Source organism: Chelonoidis abingdonii, chromosome 8 (genome assembly GCF_003597395.2).
Source record: "Chelonoidis abingdonii isolate Lonesome George chromosome 8, CheloAbing_2.0, whole genome shotgun sequence".
NCBI classification, from domain to species: Eukaryota; Metazoa; Chordata; order Testudines; family Testudinidae; genus Chelonoidis; species Chelonoidis abingdonii.
In genome coordinates this window covers 78,440,991-78,466,581 of record NC_133776.1, presented here as the reverse complement: position 1 = coordinate 78,466,581, position 25,591 = coordinate 78,440,991, and the positions used below count along the sequence as shown (strand labels likewise).

The 25,591-nt window shown below is 40.8% G+C and overlaps 1 protein-coding gene across 4 annotated transcripts in view; it reads right to left on the bottom strand.

Moving 5' to 3' along the window:
• The window catches only part of BRWD3 (bromodomain and WD repeat domain containing 3), a 90,928-nt gene that overhangs the window by 39,518 nt on the left and 25,819 nt on the right, over positions 1 to 25,591 (bottom strand). For all 4 annotated transcript variants that reach the window (XM_032796949.2, XM_032796950.2, XM_032796953.2 and 1 more), the window contains 10 exons: positions 23,885 to 23,985; positions 22,683 to 22,753; positions 20,330 to 20,430; positions 18,398 to 18,438; positions 12,682 to 12,786; positions 10,090 to 10,243; positions 9,459 to 9,593; positions 8,881 to 9,009; positions 3,259 to 3,484; positions 2,082 to 2,252 (listed from right to left, as the gene is read on the bottom strand). In XM_032796949.2, the coding sequence (XP_032652840.1) occupies positions 2,082 to 2,252; positions 3,259 to 3,484; positions 8,881 to 9,009; positions 9,459 to 9,593; positions 10,090 to 10,243; positions 12,682 to 12,786; positions 18,398 to 18,438; positions 20,330 to 20,430; positions 22,683 to 22,753; positions 23,885 to 23,985 (1,234 nt within the window). The remainder of the gene's footprint in view (positions 1 to 2,081; positions 2,253 to 3,258; positions 3,485 to 8,880; positions 9,010 to 9,458; positions 9,594 to 10,089; positions 10,244 to 12,681; positions 12,787 to 18,397; positions 18,439 to 20,329; positions 20,431 to 22,682; positions 22,754 to 23,884; positions 23,986 to 25,591) is intronic.

The window sequence follows — 25,591 nt, the reverse complement described above, 5'->3', positions numbered from 1 at the left end:
ATGCAAAGTACACTCATAATTAGGCAAAGTTGTATGAAGATCTGGTTCTTAAAGTGTCAATTAGGCTTAAATGTAAATATCTCATTGAGGTGACTAGGGGCAGTTAATGCGTCCCACAGCTACTGTTTAAAGTGGCCTGCAAACTCTGGAAGGCAATGGGGCATCTGTTTACACTCTGTTCATGTTTGGAGGGTTATCTTAACCATATGGACTAGATTTTATTTTATTTTTTTTAAATGAAACGTTGGACTATGCAAAATTTAAAATCAGTCACAAAGGCCAGATAAGAACCTCAAGCAGGCTGGATCTGGCTTGTTAGCTGGGTGTTTGGAACCACTGGTTTAGATCAAAATAAAATTAGGTGTTCTGTTGGTAATCCTTTCCTATCACTTTGGTTTAAGGAAAGGCAGTTTTAAGCATACTGCTCCCATGGATCTGTATCAGTGGCAGATAGTTTAAATATAAGTAAATCACTCAGTCATTTAAAACCTAAAACCAGATACTAGCAAATGTACAGTAAACTTTTTAAGAGCTTTGGATACTATGAATAAACTGATTTGTGACTAGCTGACTTACAGCACAAGTCCACAGCATCTGTTACAACAGACAGTAAGCTGCTTTGTAATCAGCTGGTCAGATCCGATTGGGTTTGATTTTAGTTTTTAATCATGATCTATATCAGAAGAGAAGTCAGGAAAACAGAACAGTGGGACAGGAGAACAAATTCAAGCTTTGAAATGAAACACTGGGACAAAGCAGATATTTTATTTTTTTATACATAGGCAGCATCAAGAGAGCATTAGCCTTTCGCAGCACTGTACTCTAATAACTTTGTCTGAATATTAATTATACACTGTTGTGATGACATTAAGATATGAAAAGTTAGAAAGCATCATCCCTGCAGCAAATAAATGATGATAAAATAATATAGTAAAAGTTTATATTAAAATAAGTTTGTAAGAGAATTATGGTCTAATTATCTTAAGCAGTCAGGCACTGCCCAGCTAGATCATCAAGTGCCCTCATTTGTACCTCACACTCTCGGTTCTTCTACTAAGTCATCACCTGAGCTCCAAAGACCTCCGGATGGGTTACTAATGCTTAAATCAGTGGTTCTTAAACTGTGGGTCACAACCTGTTTGAGTTGCTGGGGCCCAGCACCAAAGCCCGACCCCCACCGCCTGGGGCCAAAGCCAAGGGCTTCAGCCCAGGGCAGCGGGGCTTGGGCTTCAGCCCACCTGCCTGGGGTCATGTAGTAATTTTTGTAGTCGGGGGGGGGGGGGGGGAGTCCACAGTGCAATGAAGGTTGAGACCCCCTGGCTTAAATGAATAGGAAAAGACAGGGAAAGAAAGCACACACAAGACAGAATTATGGTAGAACTGGGCGAATAAATGATATTTTGGTTCAAATCGCAAACTGAAAAAACAGAGGAAATATTCTGTAAATGTTAGGCATTTGTCAAAAAAACAGAAAAGTCCATTTTCAGGGGGTGGAGGGAGAACAGACTTTGAGGGAGTGTGTGTGGTGTCCCTTGATAACCTTTAGCCAGCCGTTAATGTACTTGTATGGGATTGGGAGACTCACATTTGAATCCCCAGTCTGAAGCAGGGATTTGAATTCACATCTCTCTCCTCCTTTGTAACCATCCTAACCATCAGGCTATAGGCTATTCTGCTCTGAATCTCTCTGACTGAAGTTGTTCCACTTTGCATAAATATTCACTCAGCGAGGGGAGAGAGAGAGAGAGAGAGAGAGAGAGAGAAAGAAAGAAAGAAAGAAAGAAAGAATGCCTCCAAAGCCTGGTGATTAACACACTCATCTGTGAGATAAGCTATGTGGATTGAAATCAATCCTCTGAATCAGACAGAGAGAAGATCTGAATCTGGTGGACATAGGCAAACACACACACTTTTCTGAAGTTGGCCCTGAAAAATATTTCCTCAGCTGAAACTATTGGGTCAAATTTGCAAAAGCACTGGCATTCTCGGTGCAGCCAATCCAGGCACCTAGTCACAGTAGTTCAAGTGCTTTCCTAGCAGTCTAACTAAATAAGTAATCAAGACAAGGGGGGAAAACTTACCACCATTAATAGAGTGTGATCTACTGTATGGAGGGTTTGGGATAGCTTCTCCTTCATTCATTCTCCTCAGATCTTGTTCTCTCTGCAGCTCCCTAATCATTCCATCCAGAATACTCTCATCGTGGTCATTCGTTTGCTGCCCTATCACCTGTTCAATCACTTCACCATCACCTTAGTGAGAACAAAAACACCAGTTTTACTAACAACCCAAACACACTCAAACTCCCTACCAAGTGCCTTCCATTCACATACATTATATAAATTTTGCATTTTATTTGTATAGAGCCAAGCTGACTTTTCTATTGTAAAATACATTGCTTACCAACTATTTCAACACGGTGGTAGACTACAAAGATTTCCATGAGATACCTAGCTCCTCTGAATACTTTCCCATTAAGTTAAACTCTAGTGGGTTCTCATTCCACTCATGCTACAGATTTTAAAAACTAATTTTATCATTCATATGGATAGCAGCAAGAGCCAAAGACTATCAGTTTGCATGAAAGCATATACTCGTAAAAGAACCAAGAGAAGTCTTCTTGCGATCTGGTTCTTATACCTTGTTATTTGCTACCCAAATTTCTCTTGCCATACAGGGAACTACTTATCTACGCAGAGTCCAAAATTAAAAAGATTCTTCCCACCCGTTGCAAGTATTAAGTCTAAAGCCACATTTAGCAGTAGAGAAAACAAATACTGTACTAATGTTTCACTTCGTATTAATGGTCAGATTTTTTTTACAGAGATCCTCCTGTAGCAAAGTTTATATTACAAAGAACAAATCTGATTCCAAAACCAAAAACCCTCTTCCTTTTCAAAGATTACTTTATAACTGCTGTATTAAAAAAATACAGAGCCCTATTCTGCCAGCCTGGCATACAGCTCCACTGAATTAATGGATTTGTTGACTATACAGAATAAGGCTAACTAATGTTTGAGTGCTACAGATTCTCTACAATAACTGAAATCCTGTCTCTGATTTTAAGACAGGCCAATCCGTACACTTACATTCCTTCATTCATGCTGTAATTCATCCCCCACATATTAACATTGGACTGAAGATCACGATCTAGCTGAGGAAGAGTGATAACAGATCATTCCCTCTAGTGTTGCCCTAGTTAATTAGCATTCATATACTTTTCAATAAGTTTGTTAAACAAGAATTTAGATAACATACCATTAGCCACATATCCCAGTTGAGGAATAAGTTGTTCATCCTTACAATTTTCACGTCCTGGTACAAGACGTTGGTATCTTGTGGGATGTGGATTTCCATCCACATCCACCAGGAATGGGGGAGGCATGAGATGTGGAGCCTGTTGGGTCTGTTCATCCAGAACATAGTTATTAGCATCACGGATCAGTGGTCGATAATCCGTATGGAAGAACATCTGTTCTGGAATCTACATGAAGGACAATTTAGTAATAAGTGAGTGTCCACTAACAGCAGTCTGCTTTGGAACGGTTTCTGCACCCACAGAACACAGCTCCAACACTGGGGATCTGTAGAGCCAATTATATGATGAAGAACACAAATGCATTCTATACCCAAGGCTTGAAAATTCTAGATCAAACTTCAGCAGCAGGATATGCCGAGCGAGGAAGGAAGACTGCCTTGTAGCCCATTCTAATGATTCTCCTTGGACAGCTTAAAGAACGACATTGCTGGATTCTGGAAGTAAGCGTGCAGTCCTCCACTCGCCATAATGAAGAGCAAATGGAGAAATAACAAAAATTAAACATGTAAGTAGATGGGGAAGAGTGTGAGAATGAGGTAGCCAGGTACCAACAGAAGCTCAGAAGACCAAGTTTCACATTTCCTGTAAACTAAACATAATTCTATTGTAGGCTACAAAAAAAACCCAAAGCCAAAACCACTACTGGTCCCACCGCTACTCATATCCTAGAATGTATCTGAAAAGGCCTCATTTCATTTTTATTATGGCAGAGCAGCAGTTAGGAATTTATCTAGTGCTTGGAACCACTGCCCCTTTGGAGAAGCACATTTCAAAAGCTATTGAGGGTAAAGTTTAAAACTCCAGGTCAGCATGAGTGAAACTGACATGCCAAAGAGAACAAAACAAGACCATGGTCCCTGGCAAAGCCAGAGGGCTTCCAGACAGTTATTACAAATGCTGGGAGGTGACATTCTATGGTCACTGAACCTGAACTACACTCATGTACCACAAGGGCAAACCCTACCCTTGGCAGCTTCCAAATGTGCCCTGTAGACATTCCTTGCTCTTTGCCTGTATTCTGCAAAGGCTCTTTTTGGAAGTTTGTCACTGAGATGAATATATCTACTTTACAGAGCTCTAAAATCCACAAGGAGACAATGATTCTACTGTAGACGCATTGTCAAGGAAATTAGTGTTAATTAAACAGAGGAAAGATGAACGACTCTAGTAAGCAGTTAGGATAATGCACTCCTGTCTCAGCCTTCTGAACAATGGGACTACGTGGGATCAAAGAAAAGTTGCTCATAAGATTTTCTGATTCTTATAACTATTTTTGGTGCAGAGCTAAGGAATAGAGGGAGATCAGAGCAGAGTGGGGGAAAGCAGGGCTGTGTTAGAGCAGTTCACGAGGTGTGGGGAATGGGAGGTGGTGTGGGGAATGCCCCTTTGCCAACCTTTAGTACTAAGGAGCCAGCACACCTCGATGATGACCCTTATTAGCATAAGGCAGTCTTTCCCAAACTTGGGATGCCACTTGTGTAGGGAAGCCCCTGGAAAGCTGAGCATGTTCCAGGCCAATGGGAGCTGCTGGAAGCAGCACAGTCCAAGGGATGTACTGGCCGCCGCTCCCAGCAGCTCCCATTAGCCTGGAGTGGCGAACCACAGCCAGAAGGAGCCACGATTGGCCAAACCTGCAGATGTGGCAGGTAAACAAACCAGCCCAGACCGCCGGGGCTCTCCCTACACAAGCAGTGTCCCAAGTTTGGGAAACACTGGCGTAAGGGAACATCCAAACACTAGGTTTTTGAAAATCTAGTTCAATGGTTAGAGCTTTGACAAATAACTAGGGTTCCAAAAGAGTAGTTTTTCTATGATCCCTCAACGAATAAAGGCTCATCCTCAGGACCTTTCCCTTCTGAGAGCTCAGAAGCACTGACTGATCAGAAACAATAAGGAGAGGAAGCTGGAATTCATCTTCTTTAGTGACATAGTTCGGAGGAAGGGAACTGGAGGCATCTGTGCCCTCCCTCCCCAGCTTCCTGTGACTGCTCAACTAGGTTAAAGGAGGGGGTGCCATGGCTCACCAATAAGGGGGAAGGAATCCAGAACTCACCACTTTCTGGATGCTGCCTCCAGCAGTGAAAGGGGCTCCTCCTGTCCCTTCCTGCCTCCAACTTGCATTTCACTCCTCGTAGCCATGTCCCCATCCCTCCCCACAGCCCTTCCTAGTTTACCAGGGCCATAGACTGAGCAGCAAGGCAGCGGGAGGAGCAGGTGGATACGTGGAGAGGCCTTGGAGGAACAGGTGCAGGGGGTGGTCAGAGATGGTATGATGAAGAAAACATTTGAGGAGTCGGAGCAGTGTAAGAGCAGCAGAGAGGCATCTGAGCAGTGATGGAAAATATGGGCGTACTGGGCAGTGTTCCCTCTAATTTTTCCAAGCCATGTGTGGAATGAATTTTGTTATGTTCACCAACGTGTGTGACACATTACCTTCGTATTGGTGCATATAACAAAATTCCTGTGGTGGAGGTGGGGCTGAGGGGTTCAGAGCATGGGACAGGGCTCAGGGCTGAGGAAGAGGGTTGGGGTGCAGGGGGGTGCAGGCTCTGCAGTGGGGGTGGGGATGAGGGAATTGGGGTGCAGGAGAATGCTCTGGGGGTACAACAGGGAGCGAGCTCTCTCTTCCCACAGCAGCATCTGGGCTGGGGGGTGGACAGAGGCAACTCTCCCGGCCGTGGCAGCTCTGGCGCTAGGGCTGCAGAATAGGGACCCCTTCCCCGGTAGGTCCACGCTGGGGCTGGGTATGGACCAGGGGAGGGGCACCGTGGCAGGTCTGGGCCAGGGCAGGGGCGCCCTGGGCCGGGCCAGAAATGGGGCCACCGCAAGAGCCCAGTGGGAGGTTTAGGTTGGATATTAGGAAAAACTTTTTCACTAGGAGGGTGGTGAGCACTGGAATGGGTTACCAAGGGAGGTGGTAGAATCTCTATCCTTAGAGGTTTTTAAGGTCAGGCTTGACAAAGACCTGGCTGGGATGATTTAGTTGGGAATTGGTCCTGCTTTGAGCAAGGGGTTGGACTTAGATGACCTCCTGAGGTCCCTTCCAACCCTGATATTCTATGAAGGACGCCCCGGCCATGGCAGGTTTGGACTGTGGCAGAATTGGGGCAGGGTAGGGGTCCCCTGGCCATGGCGGATCCGGGCCGCTCCAGCTGGGTAGGGGCACCAAGGCCATAGCAGGTCTGGGCCACAGCAGAGTTGGGGCTGGGGGAGGGGCACCCTGGCCGGGCTAGGTTGCTGCAGGGGAGAGGTGCCCCCGCCCCGGCTGCGGCAGGTCTCTGGGCAGGTTCCTTGAGTGCCTGCGCAGCGCTAAATAGGCTGCTGCGCAGCCATGCACTTTACAGGGAACTTAAGTCACAGTATTGCCACCCTTACTTCTGTGCTGCCTTCAGAGCTGGGCAACCAGAGAGCAGCAGCTGTTGGCCGGGCACCCAGCTCTGAAGGCAGTGCCCCGCCAGCAGCAGTGCACAAGTAAGGGTGGCAATACCATACCATTCCACCATTACTTCTGCGCGGCTGCCTTCAGAGCTGGAGCGTCGGAGAGTGGCGACTGCTGACTGAGGGCCCACCTCTGCAGGAAGCAATGGAGAAATAAGGGTGGCAATACCATACCATGGCATCCTTACTTCTGCGCCATCCTCATTTCTGCGCTGGTGCTGATGGCGGCTCTGCCTTCAGAGCTGGGTTACCACAGCTGCCACTCTCCAGCTGCCCAGCTCTGAAGGCACCGCCATTGCCAGCAACAGCGCAGAAGTAGAGAGAGCCATACTGCAAACCCCCTACAATAACCTTCACCCCCACACACATTCCTTTTTCTGTCAGGACCCCCTACAATTATACCACCATGAAATTTCAGATTTAAATTGCTGAAATCATGCAATTTACCATTTTTAAAATCCCATGACCAAAATGGACCTTGAATTTGGTATGGCCCTAATAATACTTCATATGTAAAAAGCTCTGTTTTCTGTATCTTTAATAAAAGGTTAAAAAGGATTTTTAATTATACATATGCCATGGTACTAAGCCAGTGGTTTTCAAACTTTTTGTATTGGTGACCCTTTTCACACAGCAAGCCTCTGAGTGTGATCCCTCCCCCCATATAAATTAAAACTAGGGGTAATTTAATTTAATGAGGGCTCAGGGCTGTCAGCCCCACAGAGCTGAAAGCCCACGACCCCCATGTAACTACCTTGCAACCCCCTGAGGGGTCACGACCCCCAGTTTGAGAACCCCTGTACTAAGCAGGCTGAGGCCTCTGTATACCAAACCCTGTTTAATACATGTTGGACAGTTCATGGCCATGTTAACACCTTTGTCTCTTTGAGTCCATTTATTTCAGGTAAATTAATACAAAAGCACTGTAGGATAAAGTCTAACATCTTCTCTTTCTTTAGACAAAACTTGAGTTTAGGATGGGTTTAGCAAAGAGGAGTTCCCTACACCTGGCCTACATTCAAAAATGAGCCTAAATCGGCACAGTCCACCCCAGACTATTTTACCCTTGCCCTGAGGATTATGTCTGAGATGTTGCCTTCATGTATCCCTCACTAAGCTGTGGAAAACAAAATCACATATGCCACCAAATGGCTGACAATCCCCCTGGCAAGAAGAGCTCTGTGCACTGCTACTGACACAAACTACAGAACTCAGCAATGAAATCAGGCACGCTTGATCTCTCAAGGTACACACGCACCTTTCCTCCTAACACCTTGACAGCTCTTCCAACCTGCTCCAATTGATCCCTGCTCCATTCAATACAGCTACATAGCATAGTGAATGCAACCAAAGTGCATGCAGATAAATGCCGCAATACCTACTGGGAACATGACTACAAGAATGTGCCATTGTTTGTGTTGTTTTTCATGTATACTTCTGGCTCCATTCTACTGAACTATTCCCAGTAGCAACTACCAGCTCCAGAGGGCAGAGTTAAGGTTAAATTTCAGGAGTGCCTGTACCTCTATTTCCTAATTTTCAGAGGTCTAAGAAAAGAAATCTGGAGCATTTACTATATACAAGTTAATCTCACCACTTTCTCTGATGTAGAAAGAGGCATCATTGAACAATAATTATATAGTCAATTTTGCTGTTCAGTTTCAACATGGAAGAAAGGATTTTATTGGATCTCGCAGAACATGACATCAACTGACCACCTACATTGGAGAAAAGAACTTGTGTAAAACTTAAAAGAATACCAGTGACACATTTTGATCAAATAAAACCCTTATCTCTTCCTTAAGATGCCTACAGACCTTCTTTGGTGTTCTGAGTGCTTTTTCAGAAAGTGACACTTTTCCTTGCCACGTTAAGTTAATAACAACATGTAGTGCAGGCTTGAATCATTCTCTCCAGGTTTGCCAAACCTCCTCTATTCCCACTACCAAAAGAAAATTTACTGTGGGATATTTAAATACATGCAGATTTTGATTTAGAAAACCAGTGACTGACACATAATTCAAGTACCATTTAGAGCTCATCATGAGAGAAGTACCATAAACAACACTTCCCAAAGAAAACCAGCCCAAAATGCAGGAAAGTCTAAGATTCAGTCAACCCACCTTTTCATAATATTTATTGCATCCAAAACCAAATAATAGCAGGTGCCCATGTGAGTCTGTGCAGGCAAAATGCTGTCCATCTGGTGAGAATTTGCAATCAAAAACAGCACCATGGCCTTGGCCTTCAATCTGTAACATACAAACACAGCATACCCATTTAAAATCATTTATTTTCTACATTAGCTTCAATATGATGATTTAATCTGCCCTACTTCAGATTCTTCAAATATCATTATATAACCGCACACATTCTGTTTATAGGTCTCAGTTTAATGTAAGATCCATCTCACACCAATGAAATGGAATTTCACTAATTCCCCCCCTCCCCCTCATTTAGCTATTTTTTAACATTTACAGTTCTCAGTTAGGTTTTAAATTAGTGTCCCATCTTTCCTAAACCTTAATACCAACGCCCTTAAGCTCCATTATGAAAAAGTTGGTCAAAAACATTCCACTGATTTTCAGAGATGTAAACATGATAGATCACCAAATGACTTAGTATTATTCTTAAAGTAATTCTTAAAATCCTTCGTTCCTTCCTAAAGCCTAGTTTCATACAAGTGTGAAAATATTCTTACCATGTTAAAGTAATTGCGAATTTTTGTTCCTTTATCAAGGTCCCAAACAAAAATGTTCCCATCGTGACCTGCAGAAAGCATGATCCTTTGGTCAAATGGATGTGCTTCCAAAACAAAAACTTCATCATCATGGCCCTGTGATGAAAGCAAAGTGGGAAAGGAAAGTAATGTTTCTACATAACAGTTCAATGTGCAACTAAATATTTATTTTGAGGTCAGTGATATGTAAGCGTTATCACTTTTCAGTCACCGTTCTGAGGACTTTTAGGTCCATTTACTATCATTCACTATCTCTTAGCCCAGATTCCCAACTGGGCAAAGGTAAAGTGGAGGCCAACAGAGAGGACAGTTGCAGCTCCCTGATCTTGGAGCTACTTTAATACAAGTTGGCTATGGAGCTAAGAGGCCCTTATGTCAGCCAGCAATTCCTAGAAAACAGCAGCACCGTGATAATTTCCTCTCTCTCCATAATACACACTCCTTAAACCAGGACTCAGGAGAAGCATACAGCTGACTTACTTCAGAAGTAAGACATTACTTAGTGCCTGGAAGGATGGCAGACTCCACTCCTTAATCTTGTTCTGGTCACAGAAATATAGAATTTTGAAATATACACTGGATTTTTACTCACAGATAAACTATGAAGAAGCTGTCCCGTGGTCGAGTTCCATACTTTCAAAAGGAAGTTGTTGACCGCAGTGATGACAGTGGTATCATATCGATCCCAAGCCACCATAGTAACCTTCAGTTTAGTTACTTTGTCCTCCCCAGATACCAAGTTGTTACTGTGGAAATTAATAATTGAAAAGTTCAACATACCTCAATAACTATAGCAAAACCTCTCAGCAGTAATTCAATTGGAAATTAGTGGGTGATTGGCTGTCACCACTATATTGTATACCACAGATCGGCAACCTTTGGCATGTGGCCCGTCAGGGTGTGGGCTGAGGGATGTGCTGGCCGCCACTTCCCCCAGCCCCCATTGGCCTGGAACGGGAAGCCACGGCCAATGGGAACTGCGATTGGCCGAACCTGCAGACGCTGTAGGTAAACAAACCGTCCCGGCCCACCAGCAGATTTCCCTGACGGGCCACGTGCCAAAGGTTATACTATTGCGTATAACAGGACAGTGAAGTCTGACTGAATTTGAAAATAAATGTTCATGCAATTCTAGAATATATTTTGTTGTGGTGGAAGCAGGATACAGGAAATATTTAATACATTTGACATTAACCTTAATCCTTCACTTCTCTACCTGAGTAAAGCAGCTTACTATTATTAAACATTTACACTGCAGCAGCACTTACAGGCTGCAACCAGCTTCAGCTCCATTGCGTTAGGTGCTGTACAAACAGTTAATGAATGACAGACCTTGCCCCAAGGAGCTTACAGCTGAGGTAGAAAGAATTTCTCTCTCCTTAGTCTTAAAATACTTTTTTGTTTTGAAACTGTGGAAATTTGAGAGATGCATGCACATCCATGCAATTTATAAACTTTTGGAATTCATAAACATATTTATAAAAAACTGTGGAAAAGTTGGTTTATATTGAAAGATTTTCCACTCTCTTTGAAAAGCAGAAGTAGTCTCACTTCCTGTTCTGTGTAACAGATCATTCTTTTTCCTGGAAAATCAATCATTTTCCCCTTTTTCCAGTAGGCACTTGAAAAAAAACAACACAAAAACAAAAAACCACCCACCACTGTTATGTGCTATAGTAAACTCCATCACAAGTACCTATTGGTTACATAAATCTAAATTACAGTTAGATGGCCACCTTAAAGATGTTTAGTGCTACACATGTAACTTTTGAGATATATATTTTCTGCAACAGCAGAGGGAAATGGACAGAATTCTCCAGCAGGGTTTTTCCATCTCTATTTTCTATGCCTGTGTTTGTTCTAATACTGGGCCACTTATTGAAGTCATTTGAAGAACATGAAAAAAAACCACCCTAAAAAATTAAAAACCCAACCAGCATATCAAATCTTACATCATGTTGCATTTCCAACAGGAAAAAAAAAAATGTTAAGAAACACAATGAAAACATTCAGATAAAAGTCTTATAACCATATTAGATGAAGCAATAAGAAATCCCAAAATATACTTTAAAAGGGACATAATATGGAAAAAAATAAAAGAACTAAGTTCAGATCTTTTCAGCACTTTTCTGCTCTCTGGCCTTTGTTTTCAACTATATAAGACAAATTTTCAAAATGACCTCACATTCTTTTATTGGAAACATTAATTCACTAGCATTCTAACTGTAATTGCTGGAAATCTTCACTATACATTAATGACAGGGTGATCCATGAAAAATTATTGAATTCATATGATTCAACACCAAGATGAATCACACAATGTCCTTTGTTTATTTTTGTCCAGTCTTGGTTTAATTTTAATGTTTATTTTAATACTTCATAGAATATAATAAATATATGGCATATTTTGTAAAAAAAAGAAATCTTTGGAATTTAAGGCCACACTACAGCAACTACAATTGAATCTTCACTGATAGGTGGGAAAGACCATACTTTTTTTGTGCGTCTTATAAAACACGCAGCTCAAACTGTACACAAGTGAGGTTCCGCTACAGCAGAGGTGGGCAAACTACGGCCCATGGGCCAGACCGTCCTGCCTGGCCCTTGAGCTCCCGGCTGGGGAAGCTAGCCCCACCCCGCGCCCCGCAGCCACGTGGGCAGCGCTCTGCGCAGCAGGGTTCCGCGCTCCCGCCAAGCAGCGCAGCAGCGTGCCTGGCTCTGGCCGGGCAGCACGGCTGCCAGACATGTTGCTCCGGGGGGTCAATCAGGGGACAGAGAGCAGGGGGTGGTTGGATGGGGCAGAGGTTCGGGGGGGCCTCCATGCAGTTTTGTAAAGCCAATGGGGCCCTCAGGCCAAAAGTTTGCCCACCCCTGCACTACAGCTTCTTTACGAGAGAGAGACTATTCAACATTCTAGTTTCCTATGTAAAACAGAAGAATGTGCCATCCATGGGAGCAATGAAACTGATGAGTAGATATGTTAACATAGGTTAAATTAAAATGTTCAAAAGAATTGTGTTATTTAATGGACAAGGACACAGACCTTTCAATACACATCAAACTACGTGCACTGAGATTAATTCAAAATATAAAATACAACATTTTTCAAATTAGTTGCTGGAAAGGTTTTGTTGTTACACATAGATGATGGCACAATATAAATTAGTGTTTTGTTTTCTTTTACCCTGTCATTTTAGTAGCCATATCCAGGACTATACTCTTCCATTCCTGCTGCTGGTATTGCCATATTCTTGCTGTTCCATCTCTGCTCCCACTGACAAATCTTAAACTGTAGACAAATGTGGAAAAAATAAGTCACGTAATTTGTTAGCATCAAAGCCAGAGAATATTTAATCTCTCTTTCTATTTTGTTTGACATCTCTGTTCCAGAGTGTAATGAGAAAACAATGAGTTTATATTTTTTCTATTAGATATTGTACACAAAATTAATTACAGTTACAGCTAGCAGATGGCCTTGGAGCGAATTCAATGTTGTATTTCATATAAGCTGCACTTTCTCTTTTTAATGAGAGCAGAAAATCTCTTGAAACAGTTTATAACGGCAGCAGAAAAGAAAATATATGGCCAGGTTCTACTATAAATTATACTGTATTAACATGTGTACAGATTATGCCCAAATCTGTAAAAGAATAGTCCTGTTTGTGAAGATGAATGTACACAGCTTTATTTTTCAAACTATTTTAGGTTAAAATGTTAAATATTTAATAAAATGACACACCTACGTAAAACTGTCATGGTCATCAGTGAAACAATATTTAGTTTTTCTTGTCATAGAGAAATTCCCCAAGTATTGTACATTTAATTCAAGGATGCCCAGCAATACTTTTTACTTTTATGAAAAAAAATCACCTGAAGCTTTCTGTGTAAAAATGCAAGCCTACAGAATTTTAATAAGTGATAGTTTCTTTTTTTTTTTAACGTTTAATTTTTACTGTAATAGAGAAAGAAGGGAAAAATCACCTATAAATACACTTATGCTAGGTTCTTCCTTTATTTTGATTTTATTTTCTTTCAAGGACTTTTCATTACTCCTGCAATCTAAACAGGGGGTTGTGGAATTTATATTAAAAGCATCAATATAATAGGCTGAATGGGGAATTTTCAAGTGTCTAAGTGACTTAGGACTTTCAGTGAGACTTTTACACCTACATCACTTAGGCCAGATCTGCATTAGGAGCACTTTCCTGGTATAACTATACCAGCGCACTACACAGGCAAAGCACTCCTACGGTCTACATAGCTTATACTGGCAAAAAGGGCACAGTTCTGCCAGCATAAACTACTGTAGGAGCTTTTGCTGGCACAGCTACGTTGGTCAGAAATCACACCTCTTCACACCACTGACCGACAGAGGTGTGCCAGTAAAGATTTGTAGAGCAGAGCTGGCCTTAGGAACTTTTGAAAATTCTACCATGGGCCTTTTGGTTTTATTCTCTAACTTTCCTCCAGTGTTTATCTTCTAGTTCAAAAGGTCTTGCAGGTAGGGACAGTGTATATATTAGTTTTCTGCAGAGTGCCAGTGACATAGTCAGAGGACAGGAAACAAATGTGAATAAAACATAACAAAGGAATGATAGCCAGGATATTAAGGTTTTAAATCCTGATCTACAAAAGTGGAGCCAGTAGAAGGCTAGGAGTTTAAAGAGCAGATGTTGCATACATATATTAACTATTTTACTTATTGTAATATGGATCCACAATATAGAGTACACAGGGTAATGGTCTTACTAAAAATCCGTACCACCGTTCATAGTAATTCATGCCAGACACATAAGAGGTATTTCAGCTTAAGAAATATTAAGACTGTTACACAATATTAAACTCTATTAATATGGTTCCTTCACACAATGACACTTGGGGAAAAAAAGTGTACATAAATGACCAAAAAAATGTGGAGAGAATACTAAGCAATACATGGAGCATCTGTATTCTTGTGAAAATTGGACTGCAGTGCTCTCTGCTGCTGATTACAAGGAGAACAATTAACTGAGAGCTGCTTTTAGGTAAGTTTCAATATATCTGAAATGGGAGGGATGAAATATGGTTTTCTTTTAAATTAATTGTTATCTATTTTACAAACAGATGTAATCTGACATTTGTACATGAAGATAAACTGTATCTCCCACTTCTCTTGAAGTGTGGTCCTCTGCTTTGTCCTTTACATACAAACCAACAAATCCCAAAGCCAAAAACATGGGGGATGGGGAGTTTCCTGGCTGCCCCTACACAGTACATATTTCCCTACAGAACCTCCCAAAAGTTGAGATCAGCTAAGGTGCTTCATTGAACAGCATGTACATCTGAATACATGGGGCCGGGAGGCAGCACGTTTGTAACTAAAAACGTGCTTCTCTCACGTGATTTTCAGAACTCTGTTTTGCTGAACTTCAGGGCATGGAAAAGGACTATCTGCTTACTCAAGCTATTGCCCAAGATAGGCCTGACAGAAGAAATCAGACGTCAAGGAATTAGGTCAGATAGTTAGTAGTGGTTGCTGTTCTTGTCTTGCAGTAGCGTATCAGCAGTTTTATCCGTTTGGAAAGCATTTTAAAATATGCCAACTATTCACTTACAGAAAAAACAACACTAATGGAAATGTCCCCAAGAAGACTATGCAATGGGGGCATATTTTTCTATTAAATCAGATCCAAAAATAAAATAGCCCTCTTAATCCGAATCTCTCTCTTACAGAAGTGAGTTCAGTATATGATGGGGTCAGGACAAAAAGGGAGCCTTAGCTCTTAATTTAGCATTTCATATTTAACAAAAGCAAGGAAATTAAGAAAAAAAATAGAGTCTAAATTAAATTAATTGCCTTCCCACACCACCTTTAAAAAACAAACAAAGGGAAAAAAGGAGAAATAAAACTGCCTTTTCATTCAGTATCACATTGGGTTCATGGGTTCTTTTGGCCAGCTGCACTGTTGATTGCATCACTAGGATGTTGATCCAAGCACATTTCTTTTGAAATCAAAGAATTTTACATTGTGCGTAATGCAATGGCAGGATTGTGCAACGAATAGTGGGGGAAGAGGACACAAGTAGCCTCCTCTTCTGTGTCTCAGTGTAGGAAATGGGAAAGATACAGTTTATCTGAATTCAAGAATTACATTAACAAAGCACTAATGCCAGTGGTAGCTTCTCCAAATAGGGGCTGTGGTCATGGCCTCACCTCTTCTGAAACAGCCATCAAAGCTGGCTGACCATTGCAAGGGTGGACAGTAACCACTCTCCATGTGATCTCTGGAGTTCCAGGAAGCTTTGATCCTGCTTTCTGTAAGAAACATCGTTGCTCTAAGGCAGTGGTACTTAATCTTTACTGCAGCCTGCACCTCTTTGGTTCTCAAAATGTGTTCTCGCAGCCCTTATCAAAAATCATTGAAGTAGGTCAGTTCTTTAAACCTAGATATATTTTTGTTTGTATATTACAGTGATTGTTTAAAAAAAATGTATAATGTTAATAAATACACAGGTTTGATGAAACAAAGTAGTTGTACTGATGTGCCTGAGCTTAAATTTGTGTTTTTGATGATTTACCTTCTAAAAATATCTGACATGCCTCGCACCCCCAGGTTAAGAACCACTGCTCTAAGGGTATTAGTCTGCACTAGAGCAAACAAACCCCTCACAACTTGCATATTTTTAAAAACTTGCTCTAATGTGACTAAAGCCACAGAGCTGAAAATCTAGATGCCATGTTTTAACCCGATGCAATTTCCAGCTGAAAAGTTATTAATGTTAGGAGATGTACAGAAACCTAGGCTTACTGGCAGAGTTGGTCCTACTAGAATTAAAAAAAAAAAAATACAGACATGTCACTCAATATGAACCTAATCCTATAACGCATGGAGCACCTCCCATGAGATGCTTAGAACCCTCAATTCCTGTTAAACTCAAAGACGACTGAGGGTGCTAAGCACTTTGCAGCATCACAATCCTCTAAAGCATGATGTCAAGTTTACTTGCTGGGTAACCTATGTTTCCATGATAAGTCTACCGTTTTTGTTAATCTTTCATTTAGGGCCAGATTCCAATATCCTTAGTCATGTGGAATAGTACCACATTCCATGAGTATGATGTTCATCTTAGAAAAGAGATGACTCTGGGGGGAGTGGCGGGGATGTGATAGACATTTATAAAATCATGCATGGTGTGGAGAAAGTGAACAGGGAAGTGTTATTTACCCTTCACAAAATACAAGAACCAGACGTCACCCAATGAAATTAACAGGCAGCAGGTTTAAAACAAATGTAAGGAAATATTTCTTCACAGAATGCACAGTCAAGCTGTGGAATTATTTGCCAGGGGATGTGGTGAAGGCCAAAAGTTCAACTGGGTTAAAAAAAAAAAAAAAAAAAGAGAGAAATGGATAAGTTCATGAAGGATAGGTCCATTAATGTCTATTAGCTAAGCTGGTCAGGGACACAATCCCTTCTTCTGGGTATCCCTAGACTTCAGACTGCCAAAAGCTGGAACTGGATGACAGAGGATAGATCATTTGATAATTGCCCAGTTCTGTTCATTCCTTCTGAAGCATCTGGAACCAGCCACTGTCGGAAGGCAGGTTACTGCACTAGATAGACTGTTGTTCTGACCCAGCATGCCCATTCTTACTGTTTTATGTAATCCCACTGTACTCAATAACGCTACAGGTGGAGTACAAGTCTACTAAACAGAAATAAGAATACAGAACTGAGCACCCGATTTGTTTTTTCTAAAGCATAAAAAAAAGAACTTACTATTTTTAGTGGTTTACTCCCGAGGGAATTCTGTGCCACTGCGCAATGCAGAATTTGCGCAGAAACAATATTCCGCACAGAATTTATTTTTTCCCCACAGAATCAGTGATGCATAACTGCTGGCCACTACTAGGGGCCACTGGACCCAGCAGAACCAGGCTCTCCAGCCTGCAGTGAGCGGAGCACCTGGCCTAGCAGGAATGGAGCCCTGCGGCTCTGCACACTCTGGCTGCCGGGCTTGATCCTCATCTGCCCAGGGACGGGAGTGGGCCTCGGAGACCCAGCTCTGGCAAAGGGTAAGGAAGAGCACGGCTGCACCATTTACCCTGGCAGGACAGTAATGAAGCTATGAAGAGCGGAGCCTGCAGCTAAGCTCGGGAGAGGTGTGTGTGTGTGCAGGCTTCTGCTCTGGGGAGCCCCACAGAGTCCCCTCCAGCATCCCCAAATATCCTCTCCCAGTACACAGACCCCTCCTGCACCTCCAAATACACCTCCAGTATCACCTAAACATGTCCCCCTCCAACTCCGCTTCCCCCAGGCAGCTTCCATTATTTGGGAACTTGAAATATAGTAATCCTATGACAGCAGGGTGAAAAAAATGAGAACTGACTAAAAGACTGGAGGTGCAGAGTTTTCCCCCCCCAAGATGTGCCCCACTGACACATGACACACCCTGACAGAGGCACCTGACAAAAGAATAACAGAGAAACAGGACTTGGACAGTCGTAGAGGTTTCTTTAACTCTCTACTCCTGGGGGAATCTTTTTTGTTGTCTATATTGTTGCAGACATACTTGCTGACAGGTATTTTGAAATAAATTACCAAAATAACTGAAACTGGCATGACTATATTGAGTTATTACGACAAAATATGCAGAATTTTTAAATAGTGTGTGCAGAATTAATTAATTAATTTTTGGTGCAGAATTCCACAGAAGTAGTGGTTACACTAGGAGACATTGAATCCAGACTCAGGTCTGCCACTGGCTCGCTATATAACCTTAGACAAGTCAATTAAAATGAGAGGACCCTGTGTAAAGTATGACTACTGTTAGAAAACAAAAGACTCTTCCTCAAAAAGTTGTTTGGAAAATTAAATACAACAACGTCATACTGGAAAAACCCCAGAATACATGCTTACCTGTCACCATTGTTACAGAACTGAACTGCAACTACTTTGTCCTAAAAACAAACAAACAAACAGAGCAGAAAGCATTTTGTAAGTCTGGAATTCTTTTTGACTAGTTTTAAAAAAACTAAATTGGATCTTATAGAATTTCAGAATACAGAAGTAAAAATATTTGGAGTTAAATTTCCAGAAACAAATATTACTAGACATTATGATCTATACCATTAGTTAATTAATAGTTATTGTACTGCCACTGGAGCAGCCTGGGAAAGAAATTGGCTTAGGAAATCACAGTCTCACGACTGAACTCCCACCTATTCTTGTGAGGGGGTGTGCTCCAAAAGATGTATATTTGTCACAGCACACACTCCCAGATGCGTTGATATAGCTATACTGCCATGTGCATGAGATGGAATCAAGGCTGGGAGCCTGTATATTTTATGAACTCACAATAACTGGGGAATTGCTAGGACCAGAGCCTCTCTCAGCTACTGAGGCCCAGTGAGTGCCAACTCCCAAGGAGACTGGGGAAGATTGTATTTTAGTTCAAAGCCATAACGGTTGCTGGTGTTTTTGGATTATTTCAGAATGTGAGATCAATTTATTCCTCAAATTTCAACCATATTCCCATTTTTGAATTGTTCAGCTAGACACATTATTACAAATTTGCCCACAATTCATATTTTTGATTAATATTTCATGCAAACAAGAGTCAGCTTATGGATTGCTCCCATGACATGTTGGCCATGTGCCTTTCTTATTCATCATTCCTGTCTGCTTATTTTAATCACCTGGTTTTGATTCTGTTCCCTGACTGGATGACTATAATTAAAAGAAAAATAATAATGAAGATTTATCCTGAACAAGTCCCTGATGTTTCAACCTTTCAGGAACATGCTGACAGCAGTCTGTAGAGTTAAGAGGAGCAAGGCTGGGGCTATAAAGCAGAGAACAGTAACCATATAGAGAACATGTGATGTTAACACATGCTGTCCAACCACTAAGCACACTGCTAGGGCTCAATATCAAATGGGTATTAAGAAATGTTCTAATGCTGGGTTTAGCAATTTCCATCATCCTTCATCAAAATTGAAAGCAGCAGAGAATCCTGTGGCACCTTATAGACTAACAGAGGTTTTGGAGCGTGAGCTTTAGTCTATAAGGTGCCACAGGATTCTCTGCTGCTTTCACAGATCCAGACTAACACGGCTACCCCTCTGATACTTGACATCAAAATTGAGAAATTCATTAGTTATAACAAAAGCCACTGAGATTCATAACTTTGTTAAAGACAGATTGATATTTAAAACATTTTTCAAAAAATGCTGTTTGTTAAAAGGATTCTCATTAATCTTTTTCTTTCAGAATGAAACCACACTTGTATGCTCTGTTTGATTTCACACTCTAAAACCAGATCACTTGTTCTCTCTCATTACAGGCATTTCTGATCTATATCAATACTAAAGTCAGATACTTAAAAATAAAATGAAGGGGATGAGGGTGTAGTCAGGTAGTTGAGGCACTAGCATAAAGGGTCCAGGTTTGGTTTTCTGCTTTGCCACTGACCTCCCATGCGACCTTGGGCAGGTCACTTTGCCTTTCTGTGCCTCAGTTCCCCATCTGTAAGATGGGAATAATAAAATCATAGAACAGAATCACAGGACTGGAACAGACCTCGAGAGATCTTCTAATCCAGTTCCCGGCAGGATAAGTATTATCATCCCTGGCAAGTTTGTTCGTTCAATAGCACTTCCCTACTTCATACGTTTGTTGTAAAGATAAATACTTTAAAGACTGTCATGTGCTCAGATACTAAGGTACTTATATGGCCCCCATCATCAAAGACAGACAGAAAATTAGTCCAACAGGATTTACAAGACCAAACCTAAATACCCAGGGTGAGTTAAAAATGGAAGGAGACTTAATTTTTCTTTCAGCTCTTACCGTATGGGACTCTAACTCAGCAATTTTCTCTGGCGATTCCGAGCCCAAATAATATATTCTTATCACATGGTCAGTGCTACCTGTTGCAATGAACATGCCACCTGAGAAAGACAGTATTTTCTGTGAGAAGAAAAGCCACTAAAGGAACTAAAAACTTTGAGAGCATGGTGTTACTGCTAGAGGAGCATAATTCACAGTTTTAAATTGAGGATTTTCAGTCAAATTAAACTTGTTCATAAATATTTAATCTTGGTTTAAATGTTTCCCTGATCTGCACCTTCTGAGACCATTTACACTTCAACGTATCTCCTTACAGCTAAAGAAGGGTTGAAATTACTGGACCTGTTACTGAACAAACAAGGATAACATTTCAAAATACAGCATTTAGTTACAGCAAGTCTACCGCAGTTCTATCAGCCAGACCAATACACAGAAATAAAAGGCAAAGAATGGTTTGTAAATCTCTAGGCTCAAATTTAGTAAAAGACTTAGGACTTAAGCAAATTCTTATTGAAGTGACTTCACATGCTTGTTGAATCAGGGCCTGAGAGCATAAACTATTTTCCTATAATGATTGTTCTCTGATGACAGTGTCACACAGAGAGTCATTATTCAGAACGGGATGCCTGACTTGTAACAGTGAAAGCGCTCTAGTGATTTCTGAAATCCTAATTTTCATAGGGGGGAAAAGGCACGGTTAGTGTGGACCTGAAACAGGCTACTAATGTCACAAAGATAATTACAGGTAAATGGTTTTGTTTCACTCTGTAGGTAAGTACTACAGTAAGATATCTTCTCTCTTGCAAACTACAAGCCTGGATCAAAACAGGGAAACAGACTACATATCTTGAAAGACACAGGACGACACAAAAAACATACACAAAAAATGGCCCTGTGACTGAAGTGTTATTGAACCAAGTCCCTGACACTTTTGGATTAGTTTTGTTACTTATAATCTACAATACCATCTATGTTATATGACAAACTATTACACACAAAAAATGTCAAAAGAACATTATTCGGGATGCAAAGTCAAGGACCCAAAAGTTAGGAAATGCCCAAATTAAGGAGGCCTGTACAAGTTTAATTCAGCACCCTGATCATTTGCATGATGACACAGTCTAATTAACTAAATCATATACTTTCCCTCCCAGATTTGGCCAAATTTGGGCAGTTTTTCACAGGGATAGCAAAAGGAACAGCTCTGACACAGAGGCCACGCCACTGCTAAATTTCAAGTCTGCGCTCCAAATTATGGAGGGGCATGAGAGAGCTTTTCAACAAAAAAGTCACCAGAATTTTTTTACACGGGCAAAATATTGTATTTTTCCCCAGTCTCATTCTCAGAAACGGATTAACTATGTTGGCTGAAATTTAAAAACACCTAAGGACAGAAAATTGAAAGTTTAGCAAAGTTATAAGCAACAGAAAAATAAAATAGGATCTTAAAATGGGAAGTGTCAGACTACCATAATAGTAGGGAGTACTCCCAGCTGTGCTTATGATATCTATTACAGGGAACACACGTGATCTTTTCAATATCAAACTGTTTTCTATCCAATTTCAAGTTCATAGAATGCTCTTTAAAAGTATAAAGATTTTAAAAAGGGAAAGGAAGGTAAAAAAAAATACATTTTCTTTTGAACTACAAAATGTTGGACAAAGCCATGAACACAACAGTGGCAGGAAATACAGGCTGAGAACAACATTACTTCCCAATCTGGAAACAGATCTTATTTAAAAAAAAAAAAAATTAGAAAACACTGGACTCTTATCGAGGAATGAGTTAGAGTTTGACTCAAGAGTTTTATAACACTACCTATGTCACAGACAGGAGCTCAATAGTAATTCCTTTACATTATACTGCAATAAAGAGTTTAATATTAAAGATAAATTTAAAAGGAGATGGAGATTCTTTTCTACAGCCACCATGCTGAAGCAAAAATTCCCTCTGAAGTCAATAGGCGTTATTTCTAAATATGGACTTTGTGATTTGACCACATGAAAAATTAATGCTTCCCAACTATAGATTTTCCCCCACTTTCCACATGAGGGCAAAATTAAGCTAATCATCTTTCCTACTGAAGAATTAGCCAATTTAAATGTACAAATTGCCACTGAATATTTAATTTAAATCACTTTGTTTCTCCCCAAAAAATCTCAGATCATTAGCAAACTTTGTTCTATAGAATATCAATGTATTCCCAGATATATTGTCTTCATTATTTTTCAGTAGCTACATAGGACCAGAGATGGTTTTAAAGCTAACCTTCATTGTTTGTTTATATTCATACACACACACACAAACACACACAGTAAAACTGAAGTGCTATTTCTTGAATTCTATACATACCAGAGCTGAAAGATGAACAAGATATCTGAACCCCAGGCCTGGATCTCTCAGCAAATTTCACAGGGCGATCCCTAAATACAAGAAAATAACACGACAATTTTAATTTTATAACCTTATCTTCATGTCCCCTAAGAAGAGCAGTATCAGAGTAACTCTGTGGTTAAAATTAAGGTCAGTGTTTCCAATTTGAGTTCTTTTATTACAGAATTTGTAACCTGAAGTTTGCCATCAGCTAGATACCCTTAAAATCAGTTTAATAAAAAAGCAAAGAGTCCTGTGGCACCTTATATACTAACAGTCATATTGGAGCATGAGCTTTCGTGAATGAATACCCACTTCGATGGATGCATGTATTCCGACGAAGTGGGTATTCACCCATGAAAGGTCATGCTCCAATACGTCTGTCAGTCTATAAGGTGCCACAGGACTCCGCCGCTTTTACAGAACCAGACTAACATGGCTACCCTTCTGATATTTAATAAAAAACTAACTCATGCTTTCTACTTTTAAGAGTTAAAAAGATCTTTTAACCTTTTTAAATTTCTTTGTTTATATTCAACAAGCCAAACACTTAAAATAGAAATTGACAAGTCACCAGCCTGTAGCATGTCATCAAACTCATACTTCTTAGGGATGAAATTCTGTCTAAAGAGGTGTACATCTCCAATTAAAGTCAATGGAATTTGCATTCCTGCATATTTTAGAGAAGAATTTGGGCCTAAACATACAGGCCTTGGGCCTAAAAGTGAGGAAAACATCCCACAAAACTATGACTTGCAAAGCATAGAGCAAAGAACTCAGGGACCAATCCTTTGCAGCCCTGTGGAAATCACAGCACACAAGCAAAAAGCACACTCCCTAAGATAGATGCAAAGGCTTATGTGGCTACCCCCCCCGCCCCCCACCACCACCACTTCTCACACTCCACACTGTCCCAAAGAGCAGTATGGCAATCGGGCACTGGGGAATGGGGAATTGCAGATTGAGTTCTTCACTGAGAGCATCATGCCAACCAGGCAAAGTAATAAACAGCAAGGGAAACTGCTCTCTTTTCATTTATTTACCCCAAAAAGAACCCACACCTTTCTCTACACACATCTCACTGCCCCCTCTCTAGTTCCACACGCTTCCACACTTTCTAAAATAAGTTAACATAAATTGCTTCTTTAACTGAATGATTATAAACATCAAAATGAGCTTACTTAAATTTAATTGTATTGGCATGCCACTGCCAGAAACAGATTGCTCCATCAGCACCAGTAGAAGTGAGGTATCGGGTTATTCCTTTTCTTGCTGGAGAAAACTAAAAATACAGTTATGGCAGTTAAATCAGCTGACTTCCCTGCCCTCTTAAATACAGGTATCTTATGAAAAGAATCTACTTCCACTGACAGTATGAACTTTCTCTGAGTGTAAAAAAAGACTAAACATACATAGCTCCAAAATTTAAGATTTCATAAAAATCAAACAAAGGGAGTGGAGCATGTGTATGTTTTGAAAATCGAAGGCACTCAGAAGCTAGGAGGCCAGGAGAAGGTAAGAGCAGCCTAGACCTTCCTTTCTTACAGAACAAGGTGAGAGAATACTCCTCCTTTCCAGCAGCTGAGACTTATCTGACGCACATTAGCAGAGACTGATAGAAAACTGGACACTGGATCCAGTATGATCCAGGATAGCATCCTGGCAGGAATTTGAGCACCCTCCCACTTCCCAGAAGGTTGTTTTTTGGTTTTGGTTTTGTTTTGTTTTTGTTTTTGGGGGGAGGGAGGCAGGAGTGGGGGAATGACACTTTTCACCAGGGTGTCACCCTGTGGCCATGGGTTTTCTTTGGTGACACCGTCTAGACAAGGAAGTTTAATATTCTTGAAACGAAGTATCTTATAAATTGCTTAAGCTCTGCTTATAAACAATAAAACCAATTTAAAACAGCATACATTCTTTACAGAAATTGTAAACGTGTATAGGAATGTCACAGAAAGCTATTACAACCAGTTTTTGCATTCTGTACATGTATGTAAACCTCCAAAGGAGCTACACATTTTATGATTCATTATAAACATGGTGAAAAAAGTCAAATATTTTAAATGAAAACCATTGACTCAGAAGTAAAAAACTGACTCTCTTTGGACACAAAGTTCTGAAACATCCAACAGTTACTGAATAAACTCCTGAATGAATTAGTTTTCCAATTATGTGTTTATATTTATGTGCTCCTTTCAACATCCACCTACATGAAATTGTATCAGTGTAAATTAGTTGTTTCCATTTATAACCCAGTAGCATAAAGTTCAGTCTGCACTGTGCCTCCTCCCATATTAGGGAACTGTGTTTGAACTTGGTTTAAACATGGTGCCAACTACAACAACGTAACATGATTTCATCGGCTATTACAGACTACACTGCCACTATAGGATGGAACTGCTGGTAACGTAACGGAGGATGTAACAGTGCAAGTACTACCAGAGCAGTTTGCACACAGTGACCATGCTATTTCAGTTTTGTCCCTTATCCACACTTGCATGTGACACACCATTGCAGTTATACTGCCCTCTGTCTACATATGCCACAGTTTCCAGCACAGCTCTCTGAAGTTCAGATTAAGATATATGCAAATCAAATGCAAGTGACCTGCAATAAAAAGCTTTTCGCAAACAGATATTTTTTGAAAAAGTAGATAAACCTCTAGGAGCGCCCATTCAGTCACAACCCTCCGTGCAGACTGCCAAAAGGGTGACAGTTGTGATGACAGCCTTTGAGATACCTGATCACTAGGAACTACACCAACCAATGGATTTTACACAAACCACAGAAAAATGGTTACATGGCAACAACTTTAGGTTCTCTCAAGATGAGGCAGATCTGAACTGCCGACTTAGATGTGAAAGAGGTCTGCTTCCCACTGCTACTCC